The sequence below is a fragment of the Manis javanica genome, chromosome 7 (assembly GCF_040802235.1).
Source record: "Manis javanica isolate MJ-LG chromosome 7, MJ_LKY, whole genome shotgun sequence".
Lineage (NCBI taxonomy): Eukaryota > Metazoa > Chordata > Mammalia > Pholidota > Manidae > Manis > Manis javanica.
Window position 1 is genome coordinate 135,712,439 of NC_133162.1, and position 27,217 is coordinate 135,739,655.

At 59.0% G+C, this 27,217-nt stretch overlaps 2 protein-coding genes across 5 annotated transcripts; one reads left to right on the plus strand and one right to left on the minus strand.

Annotated features, from left to right (window-relative positions):
• Positions 1-27,165, plus strand: LIMS2 (LIM zinc finger domain containing 2). 4 transcript variants are annotated; one of them, XM_073241638.1, is made up of 10 exons: positions 1-146; positions 13,826-13,985; positions 16,115-16,181; positions 16,400-16,520; positions 22,740-22,889; positions 23,532-23,682; positions 24,614-24,706; positions 25,334-25,382; positions 25,526-25,601; positions 26,244-27,165. In XM_073241638.1, exons 1-10 carry the CDS (start codon positions 136-138, stop codon positions 26,389-26,391), a joined length of 1,026 nt encoding a protein of 341 aa, XP_073097739.1. In that variant the 5' UTR covers positions 1-135; the 3' UTR covers positions 26,392-27,165. The 4 variants fall into 4 exon arrangements, with proteins under 4 accessions (XP_073097739.1, XP_073097740.1, XP_036852028.1 ...); XM_036996133.2 differs by lacking the exon at positions 1-146 and adding an exon at positions 8,670-8,830; XM_036996135.2 differs by lacking the exon at positions 1-146 and adding an exon at positions 8,956-8,976.
• GPR17 (G protein-coupled receptor 17) lies at positions 16,982-22,733 on the minus strand. The gene is made up of 2 exons (XM_017680563.3): positions 20,570-22,733; positions 16,982-19,381 (listed from the first exon to the last, which is right to left on the minus strand). Exon 2 carries the CDS (start codon positions 19,347-19,349, stop codon positions 18,330-18,332), a length of 1,020 nt encoding a protein of 339 aa, XP_017536052.2. The 5' UTR covers positions 19,350-19,381; positions 20,570-22,733; the 3' UTR covers positions 16,982-18,329.
• Positions 27,166-27,217: the final 52 nt, after the last annotated feature.

Consider the following 27,217-nt stretch of genomic DNA (forward strand, 5'->3'; position numbering starts at 1 on the left):
GGGCCGCTCTGAGGGCGGAGCCGCGCGCGGCCGGCTTTGGGCGGCTCCCCGGTCCGCGCGGACCTGCCAGCGGGCGCCCGGAGGCTGTGGCGGCGGAGCAGTCGGGCGGCGCCCCGGGCCCAGCGCGCAGCCACCATGACGGGCAGGTAACAGCCCCCCGCCCGGCCCAGCAGGGCGCCCTCTCCCGCCCCCGGGGCCCCCCTCCCAGCGCGCGGCTGCTCCGGCCCCGCCTGGGGACCGCGCTCCCCTCCCTGCCGGACAGCGGGCCCCCCGGCCGGCACCTGCCCCGGGCCGCAGCCAGCTGACGGGCGGAGCCAAAACCAGCCGGGCCCCCTGGCGGCCCCCTGCCCCCAGCTGGGCGACCCCGGGAGGCCGCAGACCTGGGGCCGCGTGTCCTCCCCGGGGGCCGGTGGTGAACGCGGCAGCCACGGCAGAGGGCCTGCGGGGGGCCCGGCCAGATCTGTGCCCACGCACAGGTGCGCGGGGGCCCGAAGGCCGGGGCGCTCCCCGGGCCTGGCCCGGCCGCTTCTCCCACGTCCCTTGTTGCCATTTGGCAGATGAGGTGACTGAGGCCCCAGAAGCTGGGTGACTCGAGGGTCGGTCATATGTCCGCCCGTGTTGGCCAGGGTCTGCCTTGGCAGCCCTTTCTGGAACACGGTTACGGCTGGGAGGGAGGGACTGCTCTATGCGGCCTGTGGGCCCCCTTCCAACCAGTCCTGGAAGGAGTTGACGTGGGGCCTGTGGGCACAGACTTGTGGCTTGGCTGGGAAGAGGGGCTTGGAGACCAGCGCCCAGGAATGAGGGGCAGCCACAGAGGGCAGGGTAATGGCCCCAAGCCTGGGGGAGGCACAACCTGCAGGGGCACACAGATCACCATTAAGACTATGACCAGGAGGCCTAGGACAGCCCCAGGGACCCCAGATAGCATGTACCCCATCACCCAGCGAGTCCTATGCCTCAGATGCAGTTGGCTGCCCTTCCCAACTCTCTTGTCCCACCCTGAATCTGTGGACAAAACCAGCTCCCCGTGTTCACCAGGCTGGTGTGCTTGTCAGGCCCTGCTCTCCTCGCCCCGGGGCCCCCCTGCCAGCTGCCTCCCCTGCCTGCCCGCCTGCAGAGCTTTCAGGGGAAAGAAGGGAGACACTGAGAAAGGTGGGAGATGAGACTCGGGTACCCCAAAGGCCACAATACAACAGAGCCATGGGCTGACACCTGTGGGGAGTAAGATGCTCAGAGACCCCCAGCTTCTCCATCCTCTTGGTCGGGTCCCCGTTGAGTCCCTTGGGCCTTCCATGGGGAGGAGACCAGCAGGCCAGCCAGCTGGCAGCCCAGCAGGAGAAGCTGTGGAAGTGGGTGGCAGGGCCGGGGCCAGCTTGTCCTGGCTGCCGCAGGGCACCCCGGCTGCGAATGACCTAGGGGCCAGAGTGAGCCTTCGAACATCCTGGGTTGGGTTTTTCCCTGGAAAGGCAAATAATGCTCATCTTGGAGGATTAGGAGAAACCCCAAGACATGAAAAGAAAGAAAACACCCACAGTACCACTCCTCAGACATGCTTTTAGGAACATTTTGGTGGCTTGCTGCTTTTCTAGTCGTGTTTTCCTGCTCGCTTGGTTTCCACGGCTGTGAGCAGTCCTCGCGCACAAGTAGCTTTACACCCTCCTCTGAAGGCTCCTACCGCTCACAGCCAGGACTGGCCTGACCCCTCCACGCACACAAGCCTCGGGGCCAGGCCCGCAGAGGAGTGGACATCTGACCTAACCCTTGGGTGAGGCGAGATTTGCCTGTCCCGAAGCTGGGTTCATTTGCATTGTTTCGTGTTCCCATGCCCTCTCTGTGCCCACTACCCACACTGAAGATGGGCAGGGCAGCTCTGACACCAGGCTCATCTTTGGAAGCATCCCTCTCATCACACACCTTACCCACCTCCTGGGGCTCCCCCTGTCCAATGCCTGAGGTCCCAGCTCTCCACAGGCGGGCGAAGCAGGCAAGCCCAGAGGGAGGCAGGGAGTGACCTCCAGTGACAGGCCAGCCTCGGGGTGCTGTGGAGGGAAGGAGCTGCGAGGAAGAGCCAGAGAGGATCCTGCTCAGGAGGCAAGCTCCGGGAGGCTGCTCCTGGGCCCCAGCAGCTGGACTGGGGGACCCGGAAGGTGGGATTGGCAGGGCTGGGCCCAGTTTGTGGCGGCAGACGTGGGCGTGGAGGCAGAGCTTGCTTGGCCATGAGGCATTTGGAGAGCTGTGGCAAGTCTCAGGGGAGACAATGGGAGGCTGTCGGATAGGAGGTCTGAAGCCAGGGTGAGGGCCTAGTGGGGCAGAATGGGCAGTGAGGCCTCGGTAAGTGCGGCTGCTCAGGGAGGGGCCCTGCTGCAGTAGGAGGCGCTCAGCCCGGCCTGCAGCCCACTAACTCTGGGCCCTAAAAACACTCAGGCCTCTGACTATCCCAGCTGGAGGGGCCGTTGGCATCACCACTGTCCCCCAGGGAGAGTGTTAAGGCCAGGAGGTTACAGCGCCTGCCCCAGGGACCCAGCTGTCCCTGGGCCCTGCCGCCTGCGCACCCGCACAGTGGCACTCCCCGGGGACTTGTCCATTGGCTCCCCTGCTGTAGTGTGGAGTCCCACCTGCCAAGTGATCCACCACTCTTGGTGCGGTGCAGAGTGGGGCTGCTAATTCCTGTCCCCACATCACCGGCGGCACCTCAGCCCCTTCCCACCTTCTGCAGAAGCGTGGGTGGCCCCCTCGGCAGAAGAGCCTGCCCAGGTGTGGCTAGGGGGGCAGCCAGAGCCCTGGGGCAGCACACAGAACCACGCCGGAGTCAGGGTCTAAGCAGAGCATGGGGCACATGATGTGTGACGCGCTCTCTTCAGGCTACCAAGATGGTACTAACTGGTTTACAAAGTTCCTGGAAACTGAAGCAGCAGCACGTGTGTGCCGGTACAGGGTGGCCCGGGCGTGCTGCCGTCGGTCGGGAGTGCAGGACATCCCCCCCACAGGGGCTGTCCTGCTGATCCAGTGAGGCCGGCTCTCTGCTCCATTGCACCTGTGGATTCATACTTTAAACTTCCTTAGTTCTTCATTTACATGTTGGAAGGAGGGGCTGAGGGAAGCACCTTATATATGTGTATGTGAAACCAAATATGTGTCCACACTGATGCTTGAGTTTGAAACTAAGAAAATAAAATCATTCAAAATCAAATTTCCTATAGGGTAAGAAAGTTGGAATATGTTATTCATCTGAAGCATGTCGGGATTTTGATAGGGGTTGTGTTATATCTGTAGGTCAGTTTGGGTGGGTGGAAGATATTCCCATCTTAACAATACTTACTTTTCCAGTCCATCCGCATGGGGTGTCTTTCCATTTATTTAGGTATTATTTAATTCCTTTCAACAATGTTTTATAGTTTTTGGTGTACAAGTCTTGCATTTCTTTGGTTAAATTTATTCCTAAATATTTTACTCTTCTCAGTACTAGTGTAAATGTAATTGCCTGTTAATTTCATATTCTGATTGCTTATTGCTAGTGATTTTTTTTTGTATATTTATCTTTTATCCTACAACCTTGCTGTACTCATTTACTAGCTATAATAGAGTTTTTTTGAGGGGGGAGGGTTCTTCGGATTTGTATATATACGAGTATGTGATATGCATATAGCTTTACTTCTTCCTTGCAATCTGGATACCTTTATTTCCTCTTTTGCCTAATTGTTTTTATTAGAACCTCCAGTGTAATGTTGAAAAGAAATGGCAAGACTGGATATCCTAGGCTTGTTCCTGACCCTAAAGGGAAGGTTTTCAGTATTTTACCATTAAGTATGATAGCTGCTAGGCTGAAGAAGTTCCCTTCTATTCCTAGCTTATTGAGTATTTTTTATCATGAAAAGGTATTAGACTTTATCAAGTACATTTTCTGCATTTTATGTGCTGTTTTTCCTTTATTCTATTGATATGGTGCATTACACTGATTTTTAGATGTTAAACCAGTGTTATATTGTTGGGATGAATCCCATTTGGTCATGATAATATTTTTTATAGGCTGCTAGATTCAGTTTTGTTGATGATGTTTGTGTCTATCTTCATGAAAGATATTGATGTGTAATTTTCTTATGATATCTCTGTCTGATTTTGGTATCAGGGTAATAGTGACCTCATTGAATGAGTTGGGAAGTATTTCCTCCTGGTTAATTTTTTGGAAGATTTTGTGAAGGACTGATGCTAATTCTACTTAAACATTTGGTAGAATTCCCCAATAAAACTGTCTGGATCTGGGTTCACCTTTGTAGGAAGACTTGATTATTAACACAGTCTCTTTATTTAATGGTCTATTTGGATTCTATGTTGCTTGCTGAGTCAGTTTGGGCAGTTTGTATCTTTCTAGGTATTTGCCTGTTTCAGAGAGATTATTTAATTTGCTGGCATATAGTTGTTCATAGTATTCTTTTATAGTCCTTTAAGTTTCTCTAACTTCAGCCCCTTCTTTCATTCATGATTTTAGTCATTTGAGTGTTGTCTTTTTTTCTTGGTCAGTCTAGCTGAAGGTTTGTTAGTTTTGTTGATCTTTTCAAAGCACCAACTTTCAGTTTTGTTGGTTTTTTTGTTTTTTCTAATCTCAATTTCATTTATTTCTGCTCTAATCTTTATTATTTCTTCCCTAATGCTTGCTTTGAATTTAGTTTATTCATCTATTTCTTGTTTCTTAAGGTGGAAGGTTAAGTAATTGATTTGAGAGCTTTCTTCTTTTTTAATGTAGATATGTACAGCTATAAATTTCTCTCTAAGCACTGCTTGAGCTGCATCTCATAAATTTTGGTTTGGTTTTCATTTTTGTTCATCTCAAAGAATTTTATAAATTCTCCTGTCTTCTTCTTTGACTCACTGGATTCTTTAGGAGTGTGTTGTTCAATTTCCACACATTTGCGAATTTCCTAAATTTCCTTTTATTATTGATTTGTAATTTTATTCTACTGTGGTCTGATAATATGCTTTCTGTGATCTCAGTCCTTTTAAATTTATTGAGGTGCAAATTACATTTAAGGTCTGTCCTGGAGAATGTTCCATGTATACTTGAGAAGAATATAGGTTCTGTTGGTGGTGGAATGTTTATAGATGTCTTTGAGGTCTGTTTGGTTTATAGTGTTCATGTTTTATATGCCTTTGATTAGCTTAAATAATGGTCTATTCATTATTGAAAAGGGAGTTTTGAAGTCTTCAACTATTATTGTTAACTTACCTATTTTTCTCTCAATTCTTGCTTCAGGCATTTCAGAACTCTGTTGTTAGGTGCATACATGTTCATACTTGCTATTTCTTTTTGATGGAATGACTCTTTTATCATGATAAAATGTCCTTTTTTGCTCTTATAACAATTTTTGCCTTAAAGTCTATTTTGTCCAATATTAGTATAGCCACTCCAGTTCACTTTTGGTTGCTGTTAGCATGGTATATCATTTCCATCCTTTTACTTTTAAACTGTTTGTGTTTTTTAATCCAAAGCAAATCTTCTGTAGAAATCATATAGTTAGATTATGGCTTAAAAAAAATCCATTTGCTAATCTTGGACTTTTAATTGGAGAGCTTAATCCATTTACATTTATTGTAATTACTGGTAAGATAGGCTTTATGTCTGCCTTTTGCTTTCTCTTTTTAAATATATCTTATGTCTTTTAAGTTTCTCAGTTCCTACACTATTGCCTTTCTTTGTGTGAAATTATTTCATTAGGTAGTTGTCCTTAAGTCAGATGGGAAAACAAGGGTTACAAACAAAAAATTCACTTACACTGTCTTTTATATTTATCTATATAGTTATGTTTATTATATAAAGGTGAAATATGCTTTACTGCTCTTTATTTCTCTGTGTGGATTCAAATTGTCTGATATCCTGTCATTTCATCCTGAAGGACTCTTGGATATTTCAACTCTAGAGTATCTATTTGGTCTCATTTTACAATTTTTATCTCTTTATTGATATTCTCCATTTGGTGAGACATCATTCTCATACTTTCCTTTAGTTTTTTAGAAATGATTTCCTTTAGTTCTTTGAACAAATTTAAAATAGCTGATTTAACATCTGTCTAGTAAGTCTAACATTTGGGCTTCCTCAGGGGCAGTTTCTGTTGATTGCTCCATTTTTCTGTGTATGGGTCATACTTCTTTGTTTCTTTGCTGTCCATAATTAGTATGTGGCAACTCTGGAAAATCAGATTCTCCCCAGTCCACAATTTGTGAAGTCCATATCTCTGTCATTTGTGGCCACTGAAATATCTGCTCAGTTGGTTTAGTGGTCAGCTAATGATTGGACTGAGACGTCCTTGAACTCCTGAAACCGATGTTTGCTGAGAGCATTAAGTTTATGTTGGGTATACATTTAACATTCAAACACGTTGTTGACAGCTCTGCCCTAGCCTTCACTTCCTTCTCTAAGGAGCCCAGAGTTAGTTGGAAATGAGAGCTAGGACCTTCCTGGGACTCTCCTGAGCATGCTCACATCCCTGGGCATTTGCATGGCCTCCTAGATTCCCAGGAATATTTCAGTTATTTTCAAGCCCCCAGGGACATCTCATTCCTCAGCTTTTCCTTTTAGGCTTTTTAGCTAGTCTATTGTTGCCCTGGCTGTTATCCACGGCCTGTGGCAGTGGCAGCTATGATGTCGTAGGCAGCTATGATAGTAATAGATTTGAAAAACACTCCCCAAGAGAGGCTTTTAGCACTGGGTATGTGTAAGTCAGGTCCCGTAAAGACAAGCCCTTCAAATGGGGTCTTCCAGGGAGGACCAGGTCAGGTCAGATAGTAACTACTCTTTGGGAATGAAGCTTTGAGAGAGGAACTGTCTGCTCCTTCATTACTGGGAATGTGACTTGTCACATGTCAAGGCAGCCATGGAGTTAGGGAGCAGGGATTAGGGGCTAGGATAAGTTAAAACACCACAAAGCTCACTTTTATCAAGATTAAGTTTTTTATTGACCAAATGCCCTCTGTGTTACTGTAAACCTTTGTTAATTTGCAGAGTTATGAAAAAGTAGATTCTGACATTTTTTACTAGCTTTTTCATTGCTTTTATGGAGGGACAAGCTTTCGGAGGTTCTTACTATGCCATCTTTCCTGATAACCTCTTACTGTGTTTTGCAACTGTGTCCTGCTTACCCCACCCCATAAGACAGGCTCAGGATGGGGGGCAAGGCTATGCAGAGATTTGGGATTTGGACTCGATTGGACACTAAGCCTTTCTCAATTTCCAGCCTCTGGTGCTCACTTTTGTAGCAATTATTTGTTGAATTGTTTAGTGTTTGGTAACCTTGGACTTGAGCTTTACAATTATGATTATGAAACACCAGTGGTTATCACCTCCTTCCCAGGTCTGTCTGCAATTGTAGAACCCTTAATCAGTGTTCCCCCCTTAAATGAAACTGTGGCTCTGGGTGAGAGTTCTGGGTTCTAGAGTTCAGGATTTATGCATGGAAGAGACTGGGTGCTGGTAAGAGGAGCCTGGGCATTGACTTCAAGCTGCTGTAACAAAACTTCTTACCTAAGTTTTGTTAAGCATTCAGCTGTTCACATCAGAGAGGGGGGGTGATCTCTGCCCTCGTGTCCTTCGGGCTCAGCCTATCTATGTCCTTTAGACTCTGGGATCACCTTTAAGAAAATATTTGTTGAATTGATCATTGCTTGGTACCTTTGGAATTGAGCTGCGTTTACAAATTATATTGCACCCAATGATGGTGGTGATCTGGCTGTGTTATGGGGCGAACCCCAAGGTAGCTAATGAGTTTGGGCTTGCTGGAAGAGGTGTGTTCCCCAGTGTAAGTTTCCCCCCACCCCAGTAGAGGAGGCCCAGTGCCCTGCTGTCCAGATGATGGCTATTGTCTCTTTCTTTTGAGTGGTAGAAGAAGATACACTACTCATGCTTTCTGACCTTACTAGGAAGATTTTAGGGAACTGGAATCAGTGTTAAAGATTTCTGGGAGTGCGCCGGGTCCTTCTATTATAGCCCACCATGGTGCCTGCTCTGCTGGCAGTGGCAGCACTTCAGGCCCTGACCTTGGGGGCGTGCACCTGGATCATGGTAACCCTGCCACCCTCTAGGTGAAAAGGAACGGAAATGGTGGTCTTCTTGGGAGTCAGACCTCCCGCTTCTGCTCTCCTTGCCAAGCTAGGGGGTTGTCTGTTCTCTGCATTTTGACAGCATGCACCTCTTTTGGGAGCTTGGCTATTTGTTGGCCAGATCCAGGGATCCTGTGTGGCCGCCCTGGTCCTGGTCTCCTAGGTGGCATTTGTGGCCGCAGGCTCTCAGGGAAGGGAGCAAGGCAGAATGTGCGCATGAGTGGGGGCCCCTCATAAGCTGCTCAAGGGCTTCTAGGCTGGCTCGGTCCCACACTGCCCTCCTTGGCCGATGTGCCTAACCAGCATGTCTGGGGGGCTCCTGGCCACCTGGGACCCCCAGGCATCCTGCCCTGTCATATGGACCCCACCTCAGAGCTTTTTGGGACCAGCGCAGCCAGTGCCCTCCCAGCCCCGACAGCCTGGCTTTCACTGTGCTGCCCCCGCGGAGCAAACAATATCCTTTCTATCTGGCGTTGACTCCCTGCCCTTTGGAGACCGCAGTGTGTAACGTGAGCTCCTGTGGGGCGGGGGTGGGGTGGGGTGGCGGGACAGGCCTGCCCCGTCCTGGCGTCGCCCGCCCCGCTACCGCATCTGCCCGCCGGGCCTGTGGCCCTAGGTCCGAGCGGGCTGCCCCGACGTCGGGAGGAGCCGGCGACATGGCGGCCCGGCTGGGCGCGCTCGCCGCGTCGGGGCTGTACCGGCGGCGCCAGCACCGGCAGAGCCCGCCGCCTGTCGCGCCCCGGTAGGTGGCCGGGGGCAGGGCGGGGTGGCTGGGCGACAATGGCCGGAAGGCTGCGGCTGCAGGCCTTTCCTCGGACACCGTGCGCCGCCCTTCCAACGGCCGAGGCCGGCGCCAGGGCCCGGGGACAGCGCCGGGATCGGAGACCGGTAGGCGAGCTGCACTTCATGCCATGTGCCATCAGCGCTCCGCAGCAGGGCGCCGAGGACGGGGCGCTTCAGCTGAGTGTCCGTGCGACCCCACTGCTGCAGAGGGGGTCGCTTTGTGGATGAGCAAACAGGGTGGTCAGGGGCCCGCTGGACACCGCCCACACCTAAGTGGCCAGGCTGTGACCTGAGGCCAAGTCGCCCTGACTGAAGCCCGAGCCGCCCCCCCACCCAGGACCGCCGAGGCCAGCACGCGGGGAGGGGGAACGTGGGGCTGAGGCGGACCTCAGGGCGTCTCCGAGTTTGAGTAAACCTGGTCTGGGAGGGCCTGGGAGGCGTGATGGGGTGGTGGAGCCCCAGCTGGGAGTCAGGCTGGGGGAGCTGGTGCCCAGGGCCACCTGGAGGAAATATTCAGAAAAAAGGTAGGGAGGGGGAACGTTGAGGCTGGGGGACTTGTGGTATCAAAGTGACAGGTGGGAGGGGGGGAGGTTGGGTGGAGGGAGCAGGGGTCAGGGGGGACAGCAGAGGTCCGAGGTGGGGGCTGGAGTCGCTAGGGAGGAAAGGCAGCCCAGGGCTGGTGCTGCCCAGTGGAAGCCCAGCTCTGAACTCCCTGCGCGGGATCAGGGCAGCCTTCCTGCGGGGTGACTGGGACCAAGCCCCCAAAGCTGTCTGGGCTAAGATGGGAGGGCCTGGGGAGGGGAGCAGGGAGCACAGGTGGCAGAGCGCCCCGTGGCATACACCTACAGGCCCACCACTGCCCGGGATGGGGGCTGGACACGCCCACTGCTCGGACAGGCCAGGTGACTCACCTGAGGGTGGCATTCCTGGAGAGGGAACCCCCCGCACCCCCCATGGGCCTCTGGGTGACCCTGGTCATGGGTGGAGGGAGAGAGGGGTGCTGATGGGCCCGTGGCCCTGCTGGAGAGTGACTTCGAGGGCGCGCCACGGTGATGCACCAGGCCTCCGGAGGCCCTGTTTATACACTACTCAGCTTAACTTGTCTTCGTCCTTCTGGCTTGTGGGACCCCAGCTGTGTTTAGAGTGCAGCTGCATGGAAGTGAATGAAGCTGCCAGGCAGAGGTTGGCTGGGCTTCCGGGAAATCTCTGATTTCCCACAGGCCCCAGATAGCAGTGTATCCCGGACGCGGAGATGCCTCACAGCAGCTCTAGGCAGCGCGTCCCAAGGCTGGCCGTGGGGCTGGCTCCGTGTAAATCCCTGTGCCAGGTGACCCCCCGCTGCTGCCTGGTCCCAGGAGGGAGGGGCGGGAGGAGGCCCAGCAGCTGCCCTCAGCAGGATGTGGCTCAGAGAGGGCTCCCCAGCCCAGCCCAGCCCAGCCCAGCCCAGGCTGGTAGTCATTGTGAAGCTCAGTGACGTCTCGCACAAGCCCGCCAATTGGCTTGTGCTGGGCGTCAGGCCCGAGAGCTTCTGCTCTGCTGGAGGGGCTAGAGAAGGGGTGCCAGGGGCTGGGATGGTGAGCTCTTCCCCAGCTCTGGGGCTGGCCTCCAGGTGGTTGGATGGGCCAGCTGGGGCCGGATGGATCAGGGTGTGTGGGGTTTAACTGGCAGGCTTGTGCTCCCGTTCTTAGCTGGGATGTGGGAAGTAGGAGGGACGTCATTGTCTCCCACTCCTCTGGCCAGGAGTGCAGGCGGGCTGCAGCCTCCCCGGGGCTGGGCTGGGGTGGAGGGCTCTGGTGGCCCTTACTGTCCCTGGGAAACAATAGCTGTCTTCTTCCAGCCCTCAGCCTGCCCGGCCCTGTGCTCCACACAGGGAGCGCTGTGTACCCTGAGATCTTCATTTCGGCTCTGTGAGACGGGCACTCCTGCTCTGAGATGAGGAAGCTGGCACTTTTTCCAGGTGCCACAGCTGGTGGCTGGGCTACCAGGATCCATGATGGGGGTGCAGGGGCTGAGCCCAGAGCCTCAGCTTGTCCTGCCGCCTCCTCCTGCAGGAGATGCTGGCATTTTCTCTGAGGGTGATGCACCTTGGCACGTCTGCCCATCCCTCTGTCTTTGGCCAGTGGGTTGGCATGCTGTCTGTGTTCCTGAGCAGGGTAACATGGGCATGCAGCCATAGAACTAGGGGTGCTACTGCCCAAGATGGGCTGGGGCAGCCAGTGGGGTATGGAGGTAGGTGTTCAACCTCACACCCCACCTGTCTGTGCCAGAGCTTGTGCAAGGTGTGCAGGGGACAGATGGCAAAATCTTTGAACTGATACACCCAGGGGCCCAGCTGGGGAACAGGACACAGACCAGGTAAGGGCCAGCCCCTCTGATAGGGGACTGATGAGGGTTGTGTCAGAGGCTATGGGGTGGTGTCTGTTACAGTCAAGAGAAGTAACCGAGGTAAGACGACAGAAGGCCTGTTCCCGAAGGCAGGAATGGATGAGGAATGGCCAGGTGCCTGGGCTCGCCGTGCAGGGAGTGACTGGCTGCAGGGGTGGGCCACTACAAAGCTGTGACCGTGGTAGAGGGAACAGCCATCTGGCAGCTATGGGCTGGGGGCTGGAGCAGCCCCATGGGAGCCTGAGGGCAGTGGCTCAGGGGCACCCAGAAGCTGGGTGTGCTGTGCGCCCACTTGGTTAGGGCCCAGCTCTGGCTGTAAGGAGCAGTCTGAAAGCCTGGGGCTGGACTCGAATCCTTGTGCTGGCTTCATTTTCTGGGGCACGTAAGTGGGGAATTCCAGGCCCAGAGTTAACAGGATTTCCTGTTGATTTCTGACTTCTCCAAAACTCCAAGGTCTTGCTCACAGCCAGGCCTGGAATCTTCCTCCCTGCCACCCTGGGTGTGTGCTTTGGAGGACAGGGTCGCCAGGTTCACGGTGTTCTCAGGCAGGAAAGCACGCCTGTGCTGATGAAGTCCACCCAGCCGTGTGGTGGCTCAGGTAGACGGTCATCTGCCCTGTCTGGCCGGCCGTGTGAGGACCAGCAGGGAGCTGCGGGGAGGGGAAGGGTGGCCACCAGGCACAGAGCCCTCGTTTCATTTTGGGCTCTGCCCATCTCCTCTTGCCACTATCCTGCTTCTTTGTCCCTGAAGCCTAAATATGGACGTAGGAGGGGGCATTGGTCCCCAAAGCATGCTCAAGGGCATGCTGAGGCATGCAGAAGTCCAGCATGCCTGGCCAGGCTTGCTGAAGAGCCTTCTAGCCCTGCACCTGCCACTTGGGTTCCCCAAGCCGAGCAGAGAGGAAGTCCTGCCTAGATGCCCCAGCCCAGATTCCAGTCCGTCTCCATATGTCAGCAAGCTGCCGTGAGAACCACTGTCCCCAGCCAGCACCTCCACCCGGAGAGGCAGAGCCCTCTCCCACCTCCTGGGCTCGTCCTGCCTGGGGAGCCTTCCTCTCTGCGATGCCACTCAGGAATTCTCTTCACGATGCTGTGGCACGGAGGGAAGCGGGGGTCCAGTCTCCTGGGAGGAAGGACGGGCTAGAGAGATGCTCTTGAAGGTGTGAGCCCGTGACACCCCACTGCACACGCTTACATGGCATTGCCAGCCAGTTACAGCCTCCCTGCCAAGCCTGACCCTCCTGCTGTGCCCAGCTTTCCAGGCAGCCCCCACCCACCCACTCCACTGACACCTGGCACAACTTTGCCGCCCTTGTAGCAGAGGCACGGCATCGGGTCCTGAGGCTGTAGGCGCTGTCAATGCTGACCCGGCTCAGGGCCCCTGGGCTGCAGTCTGTACGGCCAGCTTGGTGGGGACATCTTCACCTGTAGTTCGGTGCGGATTCTACTCCTCCCGAAAGGCGGCACACTGCTGCGCCCAGAGACAGCAGTTCCCACCATGGGTGTGATGTACTCCACACCCTGCTCCCACCCCAGAGAGTTGCGCTCTCTCCTTCTCCATGGTAGGGGGGTACATGTTCTGGCGGGGAAGGCAGTTTGAAACTAATGCATGGAGCAGCAGAGAGAGCCACTGATGTGTGACCGGTCTGGCTTCACATCTGGGCTCTCACCTGCTGTGAGGGCTGGCGAGTTACCCAGCCTCTCTGAGCTGTAGGTCTCCACCTGGAGGGCAGGGTTGCCTCAGGGATTCAGTGAGTGTGAAAACAGAGCCACTCACCCGTGCCTGGGTGATTTGTTGCCCGATACTGTGGTTCCATGAGAAGGGGCGATTGGAGGCACAAGAGGGAACAGAGGTGACCACGGACACCCCGAGGGATGGCCCAGCACAGTAAAGACTGGGCAGCCAGGGAGCGGGTCGGTAGCCTTGCCCACCACACCATCCTCGTGGGAGTGTCTGTGGCCGGGCACCCTGCCCAGTGCTCACTGGGGCCCCCATCTGACTGGGCAGAGAGCAGCCACGATCCTGGTGCTCCCACCGCTGAGCCTGGGCCCTGAGAGTGGGGGTGGCGTAGCTGCATGGTGGGCGGGAGCGGCCACTGGGGCCCTGACTGCCCAGGCCCCATGTGGACACACCCAGACATGCACCAGGGCTGCAGGGCATGCCTTCAGAGTTGGGGTGCTGGTTTCTAATCTAGATTTTGCCTCTGCCCACTGCGGCCTTTGGGGAGGTCACCCCCTCTGCTGGCCTCAGCCTGTCTGTCTGTAAAAGGAGACACTCGTGGCCCCAGAGGGCCGTCATCCAGGAACACACATTGCAGCCCCGGCATGGTGCTTGGCATGCCCGCGACACACAGCAGCTGCGGGGATGTGTGGGCAGCCGTGCAGCGTGACCCAAGCCGGTGCCAGGCACCCTGGCCCCACCTGCATGTCCCTGGGTCCTGCAGTGCCAAGGCTACCCTCGGGGCGAGGAGAGAGACTCTCCGTGGCCTGGAAACCATTTACCTTTTTGAGGAGGGGGCCTGCTCGTCCTCACCTGTCCCCAGTTCCAAGCCCTTTCTTCCTTCTCCTAGCAACATGTCCAGCGCCTTGGCCGACGCGGTGTGCCAGCGCTGCCAGGCGCGCTTCGCCCCCACCGAGCGCATCGTCAACAGCAACGGAGAGTTGTACCACGAGCACTGCTTCGTGTGTGCCCAGTGCTTCCGGCCGTTCCCCGAGGGGCTCTTCTACGAGGTGAGGGTGCTTGGGGCCCAAGCCCCGGCCAGCTCAACATCTGCCCTCCGGGAGCCTGTGGGCCTGCCCGGTGAGGGGCGCCGCGGGTCGCCAGACCCCGAGCTGAGCTCTGCTCCCGCCCACACAGAAGCTTGCTCGCCCCCCTGCGGGCCCATCCCTCCCTGTGAGACGGGACCAGTGCCCCCTGGTGGCCCCGGTGCTGAAGGAGAGCCACCATTTGTCCGGCCTCCTCTGGTGGACTCTGGGGGACCCTGAGGCACCGTCGCTTGGGCTCAGGTGGTGATCACAGTACATGGTGCCGAGTACTTGGCGATGCGGCACCTCAGGCCGGGTGGTGGTCAGGGAAGATAACGTCTGACAGGCCTGCAGGAGGTGAGGGAGCCCTGCGCACATCTGCAGGCCCGGAGGGCTGGGTGCGTGGGTACGTGAGGACCAGTGGGAGCCCAGTGTGCTGGAAGCAGAGGAAAGGAGGGGGAGCAGCAGAGGGTGAGGGCCGGGAGGGGGATTTTGTTCGGCTCTGCAGGCCTCCGTAGGCCTGCCTTAGGGTTTCGCCCTGGGAGAGGCAGGAGCTGTGGCAGGGGATGAGCCGAGGGCTCACATGGTCTGTCCGCGTTTGGAAGGACCGCTCTGGTTGCTGCGCGGCCGGGAGACTAATCGGGCAGGCACGGGAGCCTGGGGGACAGGTGGGGCCAGAGGCCAGGTGAAACCAGATGGAAGTGAAGCAGCCTAGATATGGCCGCACTCGCTTACGAGAGCAGATCGTTACATTTCCAGCAGTCTGCAAGCTGAGAGGTAAGCACAACTATTCTGAAAAATTCAATTATATAAATGTACAACGTGATGAGCTTTTATTAAACACAAAGGTAACAAATACTGAAAACTCACCACTTCCTCTCATTTGTTACATTTGAAAATCCTCTGTGCCTCGGACATCTGTTCTGCCGTCCAGGGTGGTGGACGCCTCAGGTGCATCTTCGTGTGACATGTGCCGGTAGCTTGAAGCTGGCCATGGGGGGGATATTTACACCTGACCCCACCCCCCGCCCTGCCTTCATCCGCAGTGTTGGTCGTGACTCACTGAGATACGGGCACACCACTGGTGTGCAGCGTGAGGCAGGTGGTAGCCAGCAGCCAGAGGGGTTGAAGGTAGCACTGTGGGATTCACAGGGACAGCTGTGGTCTCTCCAGCCTCCTGGGAGATGCTGGCTGACTGTGTAGGCCGTGGGGGAGAAGGCAGATCTCCATGAGCAATGGCCATGTGCCCAGAACAAAGCCTGGTACACAGTAGGTGCTTATGAAACATTCATATTGCTTAATGAATTCACACCCCTGCTGTCTCTCTAGGTCACTGGGCAGAGCTCTATTCAGCTGCAACCTAACTAGACACTCATTTTAGAGAACAAGGGAAAAGCGTATTTTAAAAAGAGAAAGTAAAATTGTCAAGGGACAGGAAAGCAGAGGCAAGATTTGGTCACACTTTGGGGCTGGTGCAAGGGCCCTACAGTGTCCAGACAGGGGCTGCCTGGTGGTGTCCACACTGCCTCCTGCTGGCTGCAGGACGCAGGGTTCTCTCTTCGGCCCCCATGCCCTTCCTGTGTCCCTCCTTCTGTCTCCCCTGCCTGAGTCTTTTGTGGCTTCTGGGTGAAATGTACTTCTTACAAAGGGAAGACACACAGGAAATTGGTCAAGTGACACATAATTCAAACTCGGTCCCAACTCTCCCCAGCCTGATCTCCCAGCCCAGCCTCAGCTGCTCCCAGGACTAGCGGGCCAAGACCTTGGGCAAACCGCAGCCACCCTCCGACGGCTGGCCTTGCTGGGCCCCGGCTTCTCTGAGGCCGTGCTCTCGCACGCTGCGGAGCGGGCTGGGTCCTCCCAGCCCAGGCCTTGCCTCTGCGGCTCCCTCAGTCTGGAGCGCCCTCCCCTCGGGACAGGCGCTGTGTTTCAGCTCTGCACCTCCTCCAGCAAGTGCTCTCTGGAGGGAGGGCTGGGTGACCCTCCCTGCAGGGGAAGCAGTTACACAAAGTGCTTGTCCAGCCTCCAGAGGGCAGGTCCCAACCCACAGAGACCAGCCAGTCTGGGGGAATGATGGGTGTCTGCTTGTCCTTTCTCTGCTGCCCCATTTGCAGTTTGAAGGCCGGAAGTACTGCGAACATGACTTCCAAATGCTGTTTGCTCCGTGCTGTGGAGCCTGTGGTAAGGCTGGAGGCAGTACCCCTCCCCCCCCTCCACACACCCGCACTGCCCAGAGTGGGTGGCGGGGCCTGGGAGCGGACAAGCCCACAGGCCCCCTGCAGGCATCGGCTCCCTCAGCTCCAGGATGACCCAGCTGAGAGCAGATGGGGGCTTGGGAGGGGCTGCAGAGGGGAGGGGCGTGTGCCCTGTGCTGGCCTGTAGGGACCTCTCTCTTCCAGGTGAGTTCATCATCGGCCGCGTCATTAAGGCCATGAACAACAGCTGGCACCCAGGGTGCTTCCGCTGTGAGCTGTGCGATGTGGAGCTGGCCGACCTGGGCTTTGTGAAGAATGCGGGCAGGTGAGGTGGGCCTGGACGGGATGGGCCCTTCCGGAGGCCCTGGTCACAGTGTGCCAGGTCCACTCTGGCATGGTGGCCTGTGCCACGTGGCTGCCCGCCCCACTGCACCCTTGCAGGGTGGATAGGAGAAACCCCATTTCTGGGGGAGGACTGAGGCTGAGGGGTGCCACCCCAGGGCCCGCCCAGGCTTGCGGGTGTTCTGGGGAGCAGCTGCCCCCATCCCCCATAGTGATGACCTCCCCTCCCACTTCCCAGAGGGGACAGGCTGGACAATTCAGAGATACATGTCTGCCCCCTAGACCTTTCCCTTGGGCACCAGACTGCCCATGTACCATCTCCACTGAGCATCCCCCTGCATCCCTACCAAGCTTCAGCTTCTCCCCCTGACCCCAAGTGTCCCTGTGTGGGTAAAGAGCATGCCTGCCTTGTTACCAAGCCTCTGACTGTCTGTCTGGCCCCACCCTTTCCTGTCCGGGCCCTCAGTGCCATCTCATCCTATCTTGGCACCTTCACTCCCTCCGGATGCTGTCTGTGGTGACCTGGTCCCTCTGCCTGCCCCACGTTGCCTGATGTCTTGGTCAGCAGGGTCCTCAGCATGAGCCCCAGTGTCACCGTCTAAAGGAGGGGCCATGGGCAGGCAGTGCGCCGGGGAGTCCCCTGTGGATTGGGTGCAGGCCTGTCCTGTCCTGTCCCCTCCCAAGCTGCAGTTCGCCCTGTACTGCTGCCCCATGGCTTTGTTGGGAAAATCTGGAATAGGCTGGAAGTGCTGGAAAGTAAAGGGTGTCACAGAAGCACAGTGGCGCAGCCATGAGGGTGGGACCTGCTCTGGTTCAGCCCCTGCACGGCCCAGGACAGCTCACTGACCCACGACGCCAGGCTCCAGCACCAGCGTGGAGCAAGCCTGCCTGGTCACGAGTGTGGCTGCCCCAGCCTCCGCTGGTCTTGCATCCACCCTGCTGTTCTTGGGGCAAAGGGAGTTCTGGGAAAGGAGGTCTGTTAACCTTACACAGTAACCTTCAGAGTCTTAGGGTGCACTTACAGTGAGCACTGTAACCAAGTGCCAGAGAGGACCCAGTAGGTGATGTGGGCTGTGTGGTGAGGTGAGACAGCTCAAGGCTTGACCACCGAGGCTCGTGGAGGCCTGGGAGGGTTCAGGCCTGCGGATGCCGCCGGTTAGTGGGACAGGGTGGGTGGGGGCCAAGCCTGCCTCCGTGCTGGGGGCCCCAGCAGGACCCTGACGGGCAGATGCTGGGAAGCGGGGATGGTCGGGCCACTTGCAGGTCAGTGTGTGCGTTTACGGAAGAGATCAAGAACCGAGCGCTGAGCTGCCGTGCCCCACAGGGAGTCGCCTGGCAACTTGCCTGAAATGTACTTACAGCTCTAAATCATAGTCCCTGTCCCCTCACCCAGGGGTAGTTTGGCAAAGTGCCGCAAAGGCAACTGGAGGCTTCCGGGAAATCTTTGGACGCCCTTTCCTCCCCTCCACTGGGACTAAGCGGGCCCCTCACTCCTGGGTCCGTCGCCGCCGCCCCCTGCGGGTCTCTGCAGAGTCTGCTCTGTGTCTGCAGCTGAGGGTGGGGGGGAGCCTAGCAGGCAGCCCTCGGGCGGACAGACCCTCAATGTTCCCCGCTTTGACCCAGGCCTCCTCGCCCCTCACTCGGGAGGCGCTGGGTATCCAGCGGGGGCGGGGCGAGCGGGGCTGACCAAAAGGGTAGGTGCCCCAGGCGCAGCGGGCCCGGGCTCTGGGGGTGAGTGCCGCCGTCGGGGGGCGCGGCCTGCGGAGCCCCCGCGGTTCTCGGGGCGGCCGGCTCACAGCTCGGAGCGCGCGCTCAGCGAGCTCTCGTTGGTCCTGCCCTCCAGGCCGGGCGGCGGGCCCGGGAGCCTCCGGCCGCACAGCAGGGTGCACAGGGCGTCGCGGAACTTCTCGGCCACGAAGAAATACATGACGGGGTCGAGCGCGCCGTTGAGGCTGGTGAGGCAGGAGGTGATGCGGTTGCCCCGGGCCAGCGCGCGCTGGGCGGCGCACGAGGTGCCGCGGCCGCCGTGGCGCAGCACGTACACAGAGCGGTGGACGTGGTAGGGCACGAAGCAGACCAGGAAGATGGCCAGCACCATGGCGATCATGCGGACCGCCTTGTTCTTGAGGCGCTTCTCCACGCGCGGGCCCTGCCGCAGGCTGCGGATGATGAGCAGGTAGCAGGTGACCGTGGTGACGAAGGGGAAGGTGAAGGCCAGGGCCAAGGACACGAGCGCGTGGTGGGAGGCCTTCTCACGGTACAGCTGCAGGCAGACGACCGTGTGGTTAGTCCTCACGGTCTGCGGGCTCACCAGCAGCGGGGCCATGGCCACGGCGACCACCACCCAGAGGAAGGCGCAGGCCAGGTGGGCGTAGAGGGGCCTGCGGAGCTTGAGGGAATGGACGGGGTGCACGATGGCCAGGAAGCGGTCAGCACTGATGCAGGTGAGGAAGTAGATGCTGGCGTACATGTTGAGGTAGAAGAGGAAGCCGGTGAGTCGGCACGGGATTTCCCCAAACGGCCAGTGGTTCCCAGAGAAGTGGTAGACGAGGCGGGTGGGCAGGACCAGCACACAGGACAGGTCGGCCACGGCCAGGTGCATCAGGAACACGTTGGCCGGGGTGCCTGACTTGTGGTCCCTGATGAAAAGCCACAGGGCCAGGGCATTGCCAGCAAAAGCCAGGATGAAATCCAGGAGGTAGAAGGAGGCGAAGAGGATGTTCTCCAGTGGCGTCTCCTGGCCGCACTGCTCTGCGGTGGCCGGGGAGGAGTTGGCGGTCAGACCTGGGGAGGCCACCTCAAGGCCATTCATGCTTCAGCTGGAGGCAGAGCCTGGGAGCAAGCCTGGGTGGGACAAGCAGGCAGGTTCCAGGGAGCCCGGCCCCGGTGAAGTGTCACCCTCTGTAGAAGCCAAGAGTGAGCCCTCCGAGGACTTCAGTACCTGCCCACCCGCCCCCGAGGGGTGGCGCTGCACCATCCCAGCTCTGCTCGGCCTGCGTGGCTGGGCTGCAGAGGGGCGGGAGAGGAGCTCGCCGGGAGGAGCACAGGTGTGCCCATGGCTGGGTGGCACGGTGGCTCTGCACTGGCAGTTGGGGAACTGGGGCAAGTTCTTTGCAAACTACGCCTGGGCTCAGTTTCCTCTCCTTTTCCTGCCCTTGATGAGCCCCCTGGCAGGGCTGACATGAAGGGTGGGTGGGCTCAGCTCCCCTCGAGGAGGAGGGGCTGGGTGCTGGGCGCAGATGGAGAAGTGGAGGTGTGTGGGACTCCTGCCACGCCCTCCGTTAGTGTGGGGCAGGGCGCTGCTCCCGGCTCTGGCACGCTGGGCTGTCAGGCTGGGCAGCCTCTTGACTGCCCCCATCATGCCTCATCTACCACCCCTGGGGTCCCCCACCCCCACCACTGGAGCATGGCTGGCTCGGGGGGAGGGAGCCGGCAGCAGTGAATGAGCATCTGGCCAGTCAGTGTCCCAAGTAAAGGGAGGCCCTTGCCTCCTGATGTCCCATTTTAATTACTGAAGCGGAGGTCCCCAGCCCGGACTACCTCCCCTGGCCCCAGAGGGGTTCGGGATGCCTGGAATTCTACTACAGAGAGTAGTTTCCTGCCCCTTCAGGCACACATGACCTGAGGGGTGGTTTGGGGGAGGCCCTGGAGGTGGGAGAGGCGAGGGCCAAGTAAGTGAAGGGCCATGTGGGGCTCGCAGGGGGGACGGGAGTGCAGGTGCGGCCGTGGGGGGCAGCAGGGCAGCAGTGCTGTGGTGGCCGGTGGCGGTGAGGCACCCTCGCGTTCGCCCAGCCCCTCTCCCTCCCTCCCTCCCTCCCTCCCTCCCTCCAGTGGCCCTGTGCCACAGGGCCCAGTAGTGAGCTCAGGGGCTGCTTCCTGCTGACCATCAGACCAGGGCAGCCTTCATAAGCAGGTAGAGCCATCATCACAGAGTGGCGGCTCAGGGACAGGGCCTCCTGTCCCTGCTCGGCTCCCAGTTGGCCTCTGCAGGGCCCTTGCGCTCCCTATCTGGCCCGCCTTCCTGGCCCTTACCTCAGCAGCTGTCCAGGTAGCAGGGGCAGGGGCGGAGGGCAGCAGGGGGAGCTGTGACTGTGGGCTCCGTGCAGCTGCCGTTGAAGGCTGGCTATTTAAGGACAGGAGGGGTGGCTGCAGCCCCTCCGGCCCTGAAAGGCCACTTCATTCCCGAGGGGGGAATGTGTGGCGGGCCACTCCCACGGCGGCCTCTGCAGCCACTGGGCTCTGAATATTCCAATGTTTCCCACTCCATGTGCCCCCCTCCTGCCCCCACCAGCTCAGGCACTGTGTTGGAAGACGTGGAGTGGGCGAGGACTGGGTGGAGGGCTGGCTGGGACTGATAGACACAAGGAACATTTCAGAATGGGGTAATTTCCTACCAGTGGGAGGGGGTAGGGAGGGGCTGGCTGCCATGGCAACGGGCCTGGCCTCCCAAGCCCGCAAGGGGACAGGAGAGGGGTCTTGTGAATGGGGGGTTGGGAGGCTGAGGAGTCTTGTTTGGTGGAATGAGAGAGGACTCTTTCAGGACACTTGCTGTAGGGTCCTTGTGTCCTGCCCCATATAATTAGTCTCCATTGGGGTATGGAATAAATCACGGTCTTTATCTTGAGCGGTGCACAGCTGCAGGCTGTCTCATAATGGGGCGCTGTCTGTGCCCCTGGGGATCCAGCTCAGCCCAGGCTCCTCTGCTAGGCAAGAGGCCTGCATGGAGGGCCGCCTCTGCCCACTGACTGCTGGCCCCTGACTCCTGGGGTGACTCCAGGCTGGGGGCTGGGGCACAGACAGGGTTGGGTGGAGGCAGCCCTTCAGGCTTCAAGGATCTGGGGGCCGAAAAGGGCAAAACCTTAGTCACGAAGATGAGGGCTGCAGGCACAGGCCACATCTGCAGCCACGGCAGGTAGAGAGAGGGTTCTGGGCCACAGGGACTCTCAGTCTAGGCCTGGCCACGACCTCGGGGCAGACAATGCCCAAGCCCCTCCTGCCTCTCTCAGCCACTCCTTCACTCACATACCAGCTGACCAGCCTGAGCCCTGCTCTGGGTGGGGCCCGTGGGGACCATGGAGCACAGCTGGGAGGCAGTCCGCTGGGGGCTCAGCAGGTGGGCCCTGTGCCCTTCACACCTGGCAGGGGGCTGAGACATGCACACGGAGCAGAGGGCACTGTTCTGCAGCGTGGAGTCCAGACCCAAATGAGGCGGCAGGCGTGGTGGTCAAGGGCATGGGCAGTGAGCTGGCTCCCTGGCATCTGGAGTCTGCTCACCACACCTGGCCGGGAGATTCTGAGTTTGAGGGTTAATCTCTTACATAACTTCTCTGACCTGCCTGGAAAAGGGGCCACACTGGGTACCAGGTCCCTGCGGAGGCTGCTGAGGGTGGGTTGGTGGTATGGAAGGGCGGAAGGGCGGGAGGGAAGGCCCGGATGCATCAGGGGTACTACAGACTGGGGAGGTGGGCGGGGGTGGGGAGCTGTGGACAGGGGCCTTTGTGCCTCTTTGCCTGGAGACCCTGAATCGAAATGCCTGTCACTTTGGAGGCTCGAGGAAACAGAAGCCATGTTGACTTCCCTCTCAGTAGAGACCGCAGCTGTTGCCCAGCACAGGGAGCGGCGTCAGACATTCTCTGAAGTCTGTACAAAAGAGACTCTGTCAGGACAGTTCCTGGGTCGGGGGGCCTCCGTCTGACACAGATGTGCTTGTCTGTGGCGACAGAAAGAGCCTGCACATGTTGGGGTGCCTCTCTTTGCCTGGCAGATCCCAAAGGAAGGGGTGTGTAGGCCCAACAGCCCTGGCAGTCCTGGCTGCTCAGCAGGGCACAGTGGGGTCAGGCTCACAGTCACTGCACAGTTACTCAGGCGTGTGAAAAGGCATTTGAAAAATAAAACTGAGTTTTCAGCAAATGTCAGTGAAAGGTCTGCTCTGTCTGGTGTCCCAGGCTGAGAAAACGTGGAAAGAGCAAAGTTGTGCCTGCCATGCAGACGGCGAGCTCCGGCCTTCCGGCATCCTCCCTTTCAGCCATTTTCCTGCGCAGAGGCCCCTTTTTAGAAGGCCTGTCTGTGGCCTTCCTGTCCGCAGGGTTGCGTGGCTTGTTTTTGTGGCCCGCTGGCTGCACCCCTGGAGGCAGCCATCCGGGGTCTCTCCCGGGAGACGGCTGGGGCTGATGGGGAAGAAGGCCCTCCTCCCTTCCCCCAGGCACCTGTGCCGTCCCTGCCACGACCGCGAGAAGGCCAAGGGCCTGGGCAAGTACATCTGCCGGCGGTGCCACCTGGTCATCGACGAGCAGCCCCTCATGTTCAGGAACGATGCCTACCACCCGGACCACTTCAGCTGCACCCACTGCGGGTACGTGTGCAGCCGGGCCCCGGTGATGGGGGAAGGGGGCAGGTCAGGCAGGGCTGGGACCCTCCCACCGGGCGGTGAAGGGGCAGGGGAGGTGGTCCTGTCAGAGAGAGGGGGCAGGTCGGAGGTGGAACTGGGCTGGGCAGCCACACTGCAGGAAACGCCTCTCTCCAGGGCTCTGCTCACGGAGGACTTGTTAGGCCCTGCTGCAGACCCAGGGGTGGGGGGCGGCTGGGCCCAGACAAGGCTGAGAGGAAGGACTCAGAGGTGGGGGGGAGGCTGAGGAGGAAGGGTTGGTGCTGGTTGGGCAGGCGGGGAGAGAGGCAAGCTGGACTGCAGAGCGGGCCCCTTGGGCCTGCCCCAGACACCCCGCAGGGGCAGCAGGCTAGAGAACAGACGGGCTTCTCAGACAGTGCAGGACACAGGCCGCCTTCTGCAGGGTCTTGCGGGAATACTGTGCCCTGGGGCCCGTCTGGGGCACAGGAAGTCCCCAAAGAGACCAGAGATCAAAGAGCCGCCTGCCCTGGGCATTCTGCAAGGACAGGGGGCCTCTCAGGAAGCTGCTCCCTGGGCTGGAGGGGCTGGTGTGGCTTGTGGCAGCCCAGCTTGCAGAAGGACAGGGACGTCACCTGCACTGTCTTCCAGGAAGGAACTGACTGCCGAGGCCCGTGAGCTGAAGGGTGAGCTCTACTGCCTGCCCTGCCACGACAAGATGGGTGTCCCCATCTGCGGCGCCTGCCGCCGGCCCATCGAGGGCCGCGTGGTTAATGCCCTGGGCAAGCAGTGGCACGTGGAGGTGAGCATGGTCGGCCTATGCCTGCCTCGGGCCCAGGGCCCCAGTTGGAGGTGGGGGTGCCCTGGTGCACAGTCAGTGCCTGGCCCTGCAGACTCCAGCACCAGCCAGCTGACTGGCTCCCAGAAGGGACCTTCTGGCTGGACGCTGCCCCTCTGCCCCTGGGGGGACCAGCCTGTCCCCAGAGCCAGGAGACCTGAGTGCACAGCTGGTGGTCGGGCAGCCACGCCCACCTTCCCTCCTCTCCTCCTGGCCTTCTGCAGGATTCCAAAGTCACAGGAACACCTCGGGGCCAGCCTGCCCCGGGTGCCCTGTGGGATTATGGTTGACAAACTGGCTGTGCACAGCCCCACGTAGACGTGGAAGCAGGGCACACCTGCTGGTCAGCTCCTCAGGTTTGTCCACCTGGGCCACCTGGAGCCCTTGCCTCTGCACTGTGGACTCTGACAGTCCTACGGATACTGCTTAGAAGGGAGGTTTGTGTCCCCCGAGGCCATGGCCAGCTCTGGTCCCAGAAGCTCGGCCTTGGATGGCCTCTTGGAGAAAGTCCCAGGGCAGGCCCTGCCTCCCAGCACCCTGTGGGGGCGAATCCTCACCCGCCCACTGCCCAGACCGGACGGTACTCCTCAGGGACTCCGGGCTGAAGGGGATGCTCGTGGGAGGGAGGCTGGGCAGCCTTCTGAGGAAGGGCATGCGAAGAGCAGAGCTGCCGCAAGAGGACGGTGCCTCAGCAGGACCTGACAGCAGAGCCAAGGCTGCGGGGGTGGGGAGCAGGCCTGGAGAGAGTGCTGACGGGGGGGAGGAGCGGGTCAGGTGGGTGTGCTGACCCAGAGGCAGTGCAATGGAGCCCACTGCCCAGCTGGGAGCCCAGTGAGGTTCTCCACCCCACTGACCTCCCGCCCCGAGCTGCCCTGCACACCCATTTTCCTTCCAGCATTTTGTCTGCGCCAAGTGTGAGAAGCCGTTCCTGGGGCACCGGCACTATGAGAAGAAGGGCCTGGCCTACTGTGAGACCCACTACAACCAGGCAAGGCCTCCCATGAGACCCACTACAGCCAGGGGCTGGCCTGGCAGGGCCACAGGGGCCCAGGTCCGGAGGGAGGCTGCCTGCCTTCTGGAGCCCTCGGGGAGCCTGCACAGTGACGGGTGTGGTGGGGGCTGCAGACATCCGAGCAGGCAGGGTGCCGGGCAGCCCCTCCAGAGCCCGCTGGGAGAGCTGAGCCAGGCCGGCATGCTCGCACAGGGCCTTGAGGCCTGAGCAGCTTCTTCGTACTCTGTGTCTTATGTGAGGAGTGTGCCCTCCTGGCCTTTCAGGCCTGCTGGGGGAACTGAAAGACAGGACAGTGTGAGGTCCGGGGCTCAAGGGGGTGGCATGTGTCACCATTGTCCCCCCACCCACATCTGGCAAGATGGTCCAGCTGTTCTGTACAGAGGATGGGGCTACCATCCTGGCCCCCACCCTCTCAGGACACCAGCGGGAGCAAGGCGGCCTCTTTGGAGGAAGGCCTGCACCTGTTGTCCTTCCTGGGGTGATGCTGACAGGCCGAGGAGGGGCCCTGGCAGGAAGGGCCCAGGAGGATACGAGAGGACACGGTTTGGGGCAGTGTGGGGGCCATGGCTGCCTGCAGTACTTTGACACGTGCTTGGTCCACAGCTCTTTGGGGACGTCTGCTACAACTGCAGCCACGTGATCGAGGGCGATGGTGAGGCTCCACAGTCCCTGTGCCCCCTGCGCTCCCTCAGGGCTGGGGGTCCTGCAGCTGTGGGCCAACTGGCCCTCACTGTGTGCAGCTGGGCTCGCGCCAGCCTGGGCAGGGCCTGCTGAGCCCCCACTTGCTCTTTACAGTGGTGTCAGCCCTCAACAAGGCCTGGTGTGTGAACTGCTTCTCCTGCTCCGCCTGCAACGGCAAGCTCACCCTGAAGTAAGTCCGCCAGGCCCCTGGTGCCCATGGTGGGTGCAGGGACTTGCACAGCCACTGCACCTCACCTGCAGAGTGTGTCCTGGGAGCTCGGATCGGAGCGGGATGTGCATGGCGGCCTCCTCTCTCGCCCTCCCTGAGTGCCCACCTTGGTGAGGCTGTGGGCATACAGTGGAGGCAGCGGGCAGTCCCAGCCCCATGCAGGCTGGTCCAAGGCACAGCGAGAGGCGGAGTGACATGTGCCTCCCACACACCTGCAGCCACCGGGCTCTGGGGAGGGAAGGGCTCTCCAGCTCTCGGAGCAGCACACCAGAGGCGTAGGGCTCGCACCTACACAGGGCTCAGTCAGGAAACCTCGGGGGGTCCGGTGTGACTGAGCCGAGGTAAGGCACAGCCCCGCTTCCCAAGGACGGCAGGAGGCAGGAAGGGCTCTGGGGCGCTGGAATCTGAGGGAGGTGTCTGGGGGGAAGGGAGGCCTGGAGGCTCTCTCCTGGACCACGGTGACCCCTGGCTGGAAGCAGGCTGGGTGGGGAGGCTGTGGGCTTGGGGCCCAGGAAGCCCACTCTTCTGCCTCGGTGGGGCCAGAGGAGGCCAGATTCAGAGCTGCTGGGTGTAGGGCTGTCCTGACTGCTGGCTCTTCCCCAGAAACAAGTTCGTGGAGTTTGACATGAAGCCCGTGTGCAGGAGGTGCTACGAGAAGTTCCCGCTGGAGCTGAAGAAGCGGCTGAAGAAGCTGTCGGAGCTGGCCACACGCAGGGCGCACCCCAAGCCTGCGGGCCCCAGCTCCGCCTGAGAGGCCCCTCTCCCGCCGCCCCACGCACTGCCTGACCCCCGGCCACAGCCCTTCTCTGCTGCGCTGGCCCCCCACCCCTCCTTGCCTTCCAGCCCTTCCTTTCCACGTTTTCCCTGGACTCTCCTCTCCTCCCGCCACTCAGGCACTGGGGAGGCAGGGCCTGGAAGGTGGCGAGCCTTCGCTGGGCCTGTGCCCACAGCTTCAGCCTGACATCCTCCAGGGACAGGAGTGAGTCGGCCGGGGCACCTGGCCCTGGGTGGGGCCATTCCCTGCCTGTCCTGACCCGTCCATCCCCCACAGGGGCCTGGCAGCTTACCTCCCACGGGAGCTAGGCCAGCCTCTGCCCCAGAGAGGCCCTACTGTGCGCACATGGCCCTGGCAGCTGCAGCGGCAGCCGCTCCAGCCCCAGGACCGCGGCCATGTGGAAGGCACCTTCTGGGGACCATTCTTTGGTCACAAGTCCAGGCACTCAAGCAAGTAGGATCCAGCCTGGGCCAGCCGCCACTCCCCACCTCAGGCACCACTCCCTCGCTCAGGAGGCCTCCTTCCTCAACTCCACCCTGGACCTGGGGCCACTGCGGCCCCCACAGCCCCTTGGGCTCCACCAGCATGCGCTGAGCCCCCAGGTGCGGCCCAGGTCCAGGGGGTGGTGGGGTCGGTGGGCGGCTCACTCCTGCCCTTCAGGGAGGACACATCCTCCGTGGCCAGCCTATCACCTGGTGTTGGGACTCACATCTGCACAATGAATGAAGGCTTATTGGCTTATTTGCACTAGCACGCGGCCTGTGTGATTTGTGGTGTCAGGTGAGGAGGGGGTGGTGGCTTC